At 41.3% G+C, this 9036-nt stretch overlaps 1 protein-coding gene and 1 pseudogene across 1 annotated transcript; both read right to left on the bottom strand.

Moving 5' to 3' along the window:
- Positions 1–694: 694 nt before the first annotated feature.
- On the bottom strand, positions 695–1199 carry LOC123590807 (annotated as a pseudogene).
- A 509-nt stretch (positions 1200–1708) lies between these two features.
- NANOGNB (NANOG neighbor homeobox) lies at positions 1709–8663 on the bottom strand. The gene is made up of 4 exons (XM_045466452.1): positions 8603–8663; positions 3464–3780; positions 3274–3353; positions 1709–1715 (listed from the first exon to the last, which is right to left on the bottom strand). The coding sequence occupies exons 1-4, from the start codon at positions 8661–8663 to the stop codon at positions 1709–1711; spliced, it is 465 nt and encodes a 154-aa protein (XP_045322408.1).
- Between the last annotated feature and the right edge of the window lie 373 nt (positions 8664–9036).

Below are 9036 nucleotides of genomic sequence, written 5' to 3' on the forward strand. Positions count from 1 at the left end.
ATAAACATAAAAAAAAGTAATAAAATTTTTTAAAAAATTGTTTTTCAAAGAGGTAAACAGGTAAAGTTATGGAGGTGGAGAAGAAGGTATAAGAAATTCGAAATACTCTCACATTGGTATTTCAATAGAGAGCATTAGGAGTATATAAATACCACATATAAAACACAAGTTGATACAGCCTCGAATATTTCCCAGGTTATAACCACAAATGCAGCATGTGTAGCTGAGAGATGCAGGCACAAATTGAGGGTTAGATGTTTAGGGACTGGTACTTTTTTCTTTAAAAAAATGTGTTGTTTTTTTTAAGTTTATTTTGAGCGGGAGAGAGAGAGAGTGCAGGGGAAGGGCAGAGAGAGAGGGAGAGAGAATCCCAGGTAGGCTCTATACTGTCAGGCACAGAGCCCGATGCAGGGCTTGAACTCATGAACCTGTGAGATCAGGACCTGAGCCAAAATCAAGAGTCTGACACTTAACTGACTGAGCCACCCAGGCCCCCCCCGCCTTTTTTTTTCTTACAGGAAGTAGGATTTATTGATGGCCGTGAATAAGGAGGGGGTAGTGCTGTTGGGGTTCTCACGAGTGTCAAGCCCAACGTTTGTTCAGGGAGCCACGATTAGGGATGCGTGTGACCCCACAGCCATCTGGGATGAGCCACTTTTCAGCCCCCATGTCTTCAAATTCATCCACATTAAACTTAGGAAAGCCCCACTTCTTGGAAATGTGGATCTTCTGGTGGCCTGGAGACTTGAACTTGGCCCTTCCTAGGACCTCAATCACATGCTTCTTGTTCTGCAACTTGGTACAGATGGACACGATGACTTGGCCAGTGTGGACCCTGGCCACCGTGCCCTGGGGCTGCCCAAAAGCACCCAACATACCCGTCTGGAGTTTGTCAGCCCCAACGCAGGAAACATCGTGTTGACAGGGATGATGGAGAAGAGCGGAGCCAAACGTGGATGTGTTGGCTTTTCACCATGTGCCTGTTGGCACAAATAAGGGCAGCCTCCAGGGCTGCAGAGGAGAGCTTCTCATATTCATCTGACCCCATGCGGCCTTACAGTGGGAACTCATCCACTTTTGTCTTCTTCCACTTCCGGTCAAAGATCCGGATTTTAGCATCGGGCGCCTCTGCAGAAAGGGGACTTTAAACACGACTTGTTCTTACAATATCAGTAACACTGGGCGGAGCAGTGGCCCATAGCAACTTCAGAGGTGGGCTGAAGAAAAAGAGAGAAACTGGTACTTGTTGATAAAATCACATTAATTTTTTTTTTTTAATGTTTATTTTTGAGAGAGAGAGAGAGACAGACTGTGAGTGGGGGAGGGGCAGAGAGAGGGAGGCACAGAATCTGAAGCAGGCTCCAGGCTCTGAGCTGTCAGCACAGAGCCCGACGCGGGGCTTGAACTCACGGACCTCGACACGATGATCCGAGCCGGAAGTCAGACATTCAACCGACCGAGCCACCCAGGCACCTCAATAAAATCACATTATTTCCCAGCAATTCCGATTGCTCATTTATGGTGTAGGATGATGATCAAGTGAGGTAATACATTAAAAATTGTCTACATACATCTACATAAATAATACATAAAAATTCTATATACAATCTAGTCTAATACTTTGAAAAATGTTGATGTTGTTCTTAAGTTTTTCCACTCATGACGTTCTGCCAATAGGTAACACAGAAGAGACAAGCGTCCTAAATATTCAGCATCTAAGGAACAAAAAAAGACAAAATTATTAATTCTATAGTGCGATCAATAAACGTTTAATGGCCATAGTTGTATATTTGATAACATGACTCCATTGCAAATGCAGCGTATGCATATGCATTTTTGTGTGTTGAGCCGAATAACAAATAGGACAAGGACAATCAATGATTCTCTGTGTCACTGGCTGGAACGTGAAAAGTTTTGTTTTGTTTTTTTAAGTTTATTTATGTTGAGAGAGAGAACAAGAGAGCACGAGCAGGGGAGGGGCAGAGATGGGGGGAGGAGGGGAGAGAGATCCCAAGCAGGCTCCGTGTTGATAGCATGGAGCCCAACTCAGGGCAGGATCTCAGGAAACCTGAGATCATGACCTGAGCTGAAACCAAGAATTAGATGCTTAACCAACTAAGCCACCCAGGCACTCTCCCCTCCTCCGCCTTTTTTTTTTTTTTTTTTTTTACATGTATTCTTACTTTATTAAATCTTATTAGTATTCTTTTTTTTTTAATTAAAAAAAAATATTTTTTTTTCAACGTTTATTTATTTTTGGGACAGAGAGAGACAGAGCATGAATGGGGGAGGGGCAGAGAGAGAGGGAGACACAGAATCGGAAACAGGCTCCAGGCTCTGAGCCATCAGCCCAGAGCCCGACGCAGGGCTCGAACTCACGGACCGCGAGATCGTGACCTGGCTGAAGTCGGACGCTTAACCGACTGCGTCACCCAGGCGCCCCTAAATCTTATTAGTATTCTTTAATGGAAAACACACAAATGAGTAGGCTACATTGAAGAAATCTTATTTTTTTTTTAATTTTTTTTTAACGTTTATTTATTTTTGAGACAGAGAGAGACAGACCATGAACGGGGGAGGGTCAGAGAGAGGGAGACACAGAATCTGAAACAGGCTCCAGGCTCTGAGCTGTCAGCACAGAGCCCGACACGGGGCTCGAACCCACGGACCACGAGATCATGACCCGAGCTGAAGTCGGCCGCTTAACCGACTGAGCCACCCAGGCGCCCCGAAGAAATCTTATTTTTATAACAGGGATAAGAAGCCTTTAAGATGCTTCCAGGTATTATCTTCAGTAATGCTTGTTATCTTTATTCTGGGACTCCGGGTCATATTCAGCCCCCACAGCTACCACAAATGCAACAAATCCCTATTTGAATCCTTGTAATAATGCACCAGCAAAGGAAACATTGTTTGCAAAGCCACCCATGTATCTCCAAGTTTCATCGCGGCCCAATGGATCCCTTAGCCCTTGTTCTGCCAGCTTGTTCTGGACCGTTCCTAATGGTGTCCCTTTTATCTTCCATTATTTATAATCTGGAAGTTCTAGTTTACTATGATCATGTCCTTGGGCCACATCTGGAGGCAATCTGACCTCTCACGACATCCAATATTCAACCCTGTAGTCGGAACCAAGTGGAAACGGTGGCACATGAAAAGCTTATGGGAAATCCACTAACTATGGAAACACAATCTGTCTCTAAAAGTCAATAAATTCCTTTTTTTTTTTTTACTTCCTTACAACCAAGTAGTCTACATATAACGCATTCTTACCTCTTAGGTCTCTTCTTATGTTTCCTCTTGTACATCACTTTATGGTATTTCTTCCTCCTTTTATGAAACCACTGCTTTATCTGCAAAAAAATAAGGTGGGGAGGTGATGAATCAAGGAATAAGGTATCGGCCTGTCTGGGTAAAAATACCCCACAGGTGACTCTGTCAACGAAGAAATATGTTGTCATACCTGTTTTACTGTCATATTAAATTCAAATGCAAGTGACCGGCTATGTCCCATTGTGGGGCATTTGTTTAACTTAAATGTTGCCCAGAGAGTGTCCATGAGGGGCTTACTGACTAATCTTTCCTGGGGATGTTGTTCTTCATTTTCTTCTTCCATTTCTTGTTCTTCTTCCAGTTTCTCTTCTAGTTCCTCCTTTTTTTCTTCCCCTTCTCTTTCTTTCCATTTTTTCTTTCCCTTTTGTTCATCATCACTATGGTTCCTATTTGATTGTTCCGGGTTTTGATCACAAAGCACATCTGGTTCTTTCTGTATAGCAAAATCTGTGAAATAAAATCAAACTGCAGCTAAATTTGACTCTTAGATCATAGTCAACATTCTTCAGTGTGAGACTATATATTTGATTTTCATAAAATATGAGTGTTGTACATTGTGGGAAAAAAGAGAGAAAAGAAAAAGTCAAGTTATGAAAATCAGTGAAGATTTTCATGAAAATATCATTTTAAAAATGATTTACTTTCGGCGGTGCCTGGGTGGCTCAGTTGGTTAAGTGTCCGACTTTGGCTCATATCATGATCTCAGGGTCCATGAGTTCGAGCCCTGCATCGGGCTCTGTGCTGGCAGCTCAGGGCCTGGAGCCTGCTTCAGATTCTGTGTGTGTGTCTCTCTCTGTCCCTCCCCCACTCATGCTCTCTTTCAAAAATGAATAAACATTAAAAATTTTTTTAATAATTTCCTTTTGGATTTAAATATAGACTGAGTACGGAAAGCGGCTATGTATTGAAATTAACAATCCCTTTGTTATGTTAAAAAATAAGATATCTTGATATAAATAAGTTATGAATGACCTTATTTAAAGGACTATTCAGGTTTTTTATTTCCTCTTATGAGAGTTTTGGTAAAATATACAGTCTTTAGAAATGTGTTCATTATGTTTTGGTTTTCCTAGGATTGTTATTGTTATTGTTTTTAAAAAAAATTTTAATGTTTATTTATTCTTGAAAGAGAGAGAGTGAGACAGAGCACAAGCAGGGGAGGGGCAGAGAGAGAGGGAGACACAGAATCCGAAGCAGGCTCCAGGCTCTGAGCTGTCAGCACAGAGCCAGGTGCGGGGCTCAAACTCACCAACCATGAGATCATGACCTGAGCTGAAGCTGGACGCTTAACCGACTGAGCCACGCAGGTGCCCCCCTAGGATTGTTATTATTGAGAATGATTATGATTATGATTATGATTATTTTAAGTAAGCTCTACACTCAATGTGGGGCTTGAACTCCCGACCCTGTGATCAAGAATTGCATTTTCTGGGGGTGCCTGGGTGGTATAGGAGGTTAAGTGTTCGACTACTGATTTTGACTCAGGTCATGATCTCATGGTTCGTGAGTTCGAGCCCTGGATTGGGCTCTGCACTGGTAGGATGGAGCTTGCTTGGGGTTCTCTCTCTCTACTCTCTCTCTGCCCCTCCCTCCCTTACGCATTCTCTTTCTCACTCTCTCTCTCAGATAAATAGGTAAACTTAAAAAAAAAAATAACAAAGACACATAAGAAAAAGAACATAATTAGAAACATAATAGAAAGCAATAGTAGGGGCGCCTGGGTGGCGCAGTCGGTTGAGCGTCCGACTTCAGCCAGGTCACGATCTCGCGGTCCGTGAGTTCGAGCCCCGCGTCGGGCTCTGGGCTGATGGCTCAGAGCCTGGAGGCTGTTTCCGATTCTGTGTCTCCCTCTCTCTCTGCCCCTCCCCCGTTCATGCTCTGTCTCTCTCTGTCCCAAAAATAAATAAATATTGAAAAAAAATATTATTGAAAGCAATAGTAATTAAGACAGTAAAATATTATTGTACAGATGGACCAATTAACTCCTGGAACTGAAAGGGAGTCTAGAAACAGATCCATGGATATAATCAAAAGTTGATATATGATAGAGGAGAACTATAGGTCAGTAATAAGCTATTTAATAAATACTGCTAGAAAAGATTGCTAAAATTTATATTAAAAATTGTAACTGCTGGGGCACCTGGGTGGCTCAGTCAGTTCAGCATCCAACTTCGGCTCAGGTCATGATCTTGCGGTTCGTGAGTTTGAGCCCCGTATCGGGCTCTGTGCTGACAGCTCAGAGCCCCCAGCCTTCTTCGGATTCTGTATCGCCCTCTCTCTGCCCCTCCCCTGCTCGCCCTCTATCTTTCCCTCCCTCAAAATAAATAAACATTAAAAAAAATTTATAAGAAACTGCTATTCACCAAAGATCTCAGAAATAACATGAAAAGCCATATATCTAGGGAAATTTTTTGTAACAGATAACTGACAAATTATTGGTATCTACAATATACTAAGAATTCCCATTAATTAATAAGTAAAAGAAAAGCAATCCAACAGAAAAAAAAGAGTGGGGGCAAGAGTCAGAATAGCCAGAATAGCTCTAAATGGCCACTATTTTAGAAAGAATTTTAACCTCAATAATAATCAAGATGAAGATAAGAATGAAATGTCATTTTGTACCCACATGGGGAGGCAGAAATGAAGAAATCTAATAACACCAAGTGTTAGTGGTGGATTGACAAAACTTAAAAAAATTTTTTTTTAATGTTTATTCATTTTTGAGAGAGAGAGAAACAGAGCAAGCAGGGGAGGGGCAGAGAGAAAGGGAGACACAGAATCGGAAGCAGGTTCCAGGCTCTGAGCTGTCAGCACGGAGCCCGAAGGAGGGCTTGAACTCACGAACCGCAAGATCATGACCTGAACCAAAGTCGGTGCTTAACCAACTGAGCCACCGGGTGCTCCCGAAAACTTTTTTTTATTTTTTTATTTTTTATTTTATTTTTTTTTTATAAATTTTTTTTTTCAACGTTTATTTATTTTTGGGACAGAGAGAGACAGAGCATGAACAGGGGAGGGGCAGAGAGAGAGGGAGACACAGAATCGGAAACAGGCTCCAGGCTCTGAGCCATCAGCCCAGAGCCTGACGCGAGGCTCGAACTCACGGACCGCGAGATCGTGACCTGGCTGAAGTCGGACGCTTAACTGACTGCGCCACCCAGGCGCCCCCCGAAAACTTTTTTTTAAAGGAATATTTGTATATTTTGGGTGAAAGTGTATAAATCCGAGTTGCTTAGGAAACAATTTAACACATTTTTAGAAAAGTATCCATTCTCAGGGCACCTGAGTGGCTCAGTCAGTTGATTGTCTAACTTCGGCTCAGGTCATGATCTCACAGTTGGGGCGTTCAAGCCCCACATAGGGCTCTGTGCTGACAGCTCAGAGCCTGGAGTCTGCTTCAGATTCTGTGTCTCCCTCTCTCTCTGCGCCTCCCCCGCTTGTGCTCTGTCTCTGTCTCTCAAAAATGAATAAATGTAAAAAAAAAAAAAAAATTAAAAAAAATAATGTAATAGCATTGACTTAAAAAACAGAAGTGGAAATAATCCAGTGTCCGTTGTCAGAATGAAGTTAATGAATTAAAGCTACATTCAAGCAGTTAATTTTAGAAACATAATTTTGAGTAAAACAACAAGTCTCAAAAGTACACAGTAATTAATATTTTTTTAAAGCTCAAAAAACACGTAATATTATTGAAGGGTGCATAAATATGTGATAAAAACTATAAAACTAAGGCAATAATATAATTCAGGAAGATGGTTGGAAAAACAGCATAGGATAGAGGAGACATACATATGAGTAGATGAAATGTAGGGGTAATGCTATACTTATATTGGTAAATGTTATATTACTATATTATTTAATACATAGTATATATTAATATACAGTTTTATAAAATATATTGTTTTTTGTTGGTTGGTCCTTTCGTGTTCATGTCATTAATTTCCTTATAAATTAAGTATATATCAAATATGTTTTTGCATATTTCAAGCATTACATATTTTTTAATGTTTTATTTATTTTTGAGAGAGAGAGAGAGAAAGACAGAGCACAAGTAGGGGAGGGACAGGGAAAGAGGGAGACAGAGGATCCAAAGCAAGCTCCCGGCAGTGAGCCTGATGTGGAGCTCGAACTCACAAACCACAAGATCATGACCTAAACCAGAGTTGGACGCTCAACTAACTGAGCCACCCAAGTGCCCCTAGCCTCCTTTTTTATACGGTGATAGTTAAAAACCTAAATCAATCATTAATCATAGGCTCATCCCTTTTACTTTGGTTGGATTTAAGTTCTTCCTACAACTACGTGAGAAAAACATATATTCAAATGACATCTCTTATACCCTGTTGGTGAGAGTCCAAACCAGTAAAAATCTTTTTGAAAGGAATTTGGAAGTACCTGACGAGGCATAAAATGTACAGACTTTGATCCAGCAAATTCGAGAAATACTTGCTCCTTAGCAAAAAATTGTACGTAAAAAGATGTTTATTGTAGCATCCTTATGGTAAAAGGATTGTTTATTATAGGTAATGTTATTTTTTTTGATTTTAAAATTTTTGAGTAATCTTTCCATCCAAAGTAGGGCTCACACTCACAATCCCAAGATCAAGAGTCACATTCTCCACTGACTGAGCCAGCTGGGTGCCCCAGTAATATAATTTATTTTATTTTATTTTATAATTTTTTCTTTTTTAACATTTATTTATTTTTGAGACAGAGAGAGACAGAGCATGAATGGGGGAGGGGCAGAGAGAGAGAGGGAGACACAGAATCGGAAGCAGGCTCCAGGCTCTGAGCCATCAGCCCAGAGCCCGACGCGGGGCTCGAACTCACGGACCGTGAAATCGTGACCTGAGCTGAAGTCGGTCGCTCAACCGACTGAGCCACCCAGGCGCCCCATGTAATTTTTTTAAACTAATGTTCATCAATGGAAGAATGCTGAAGGTTTTTTTGTTTGTTTATTTATTTATTTTGAGGAAAGAAAGAGAGAGGGAGCACAAACAGAGGAGGGACAGAGAGAGAGGGAGAAAGAGAGAATCCCAAGCAGGCTCCACACTGTCAGTGCACAGCCCGGTACAGGGCTCAAACCCAGGAACCGCGAGATCACAACCTGAGCTGAAATCAAGAGTCTGACGCTTAACCGACTGAGCCATCCTGGCGCCCCAGTAATGACTTTCTATGATTTGCTTATAGGCACAAGAATGATTAAGAATGGAATAAATGATAAGGAACGATTTGCTTATTATTTGATTTCTACTTAATTTGTACTTACTCCAACTTGTCGATTTTGTGAAGTTGTCACCAGCTTCCAGCCCTCGATGATGTAGGCTCATGATTGTTGTCTCCTAGATGCTCTGCTTGATGTTTAGAGATAAAACAATTCTCAGCCCCAGACAATTTTATCTAAGAGAAGTCCTGAAAGAGATAAAAAGTGTATTGTTGTAGGAACACACTCAAAAGCTCTTATAAATAAATGACTGCATTTGCTATTTTTCAGAATGTTTCTAAAAAAAAATTTTTTTAATGTTTATTTATTCTTGAGAGAGAGACATAGAGCATGAGGTGGGGAGGGGCAGAGAGGGAGAGAGACACAGAATCGGAAGCAGACTCCAGGCTCTGAGCCATCAGCACAGAGCCCAACGTGGGGCTCCAACTCACGAACGGCGAGATCTTGACCTGAGCCAAAGTTGGATGCTTAGCCAGCTG

Source organism: Leopardus geoffroyi, chromosome B4, assembly GCF_018350155.1.
Source record: "Leopardus geoffroyi isolate Oge1 chromosome B4, O.geoffroyi_Oge1_pat1.0, whole genome shotgun sequence".
Lineage (NCBI taxonomy): Eukaryota > Metazoa > Chordata > Mammalia > Carnivora > Felidae > Leopardus > Leopardus geoffroyi.

Coding starts and splice junctions, on each gene's coding strand:
- NANOGNB (XM_045466452.1), bottom strand. CDS start 8,663: ATGAGCCTACATCATCGAGGGCTGGAAGCTGGTGACAACTTCACAAAA. Junction 3,781..8,602: donor CACAAAATCGACAAGTTGGA/GTAAGTACAAAT, acceptor TTTATTTCACAG/ATTTTGCTATACAGAAAGAA. Junction 3,354..3,463: donor TTAATATGACAGTAAAACAG/GTATGACAACAT, acceptor ATTTTTTTGCAG/ATAAAGCAGTGGTTTCATAA.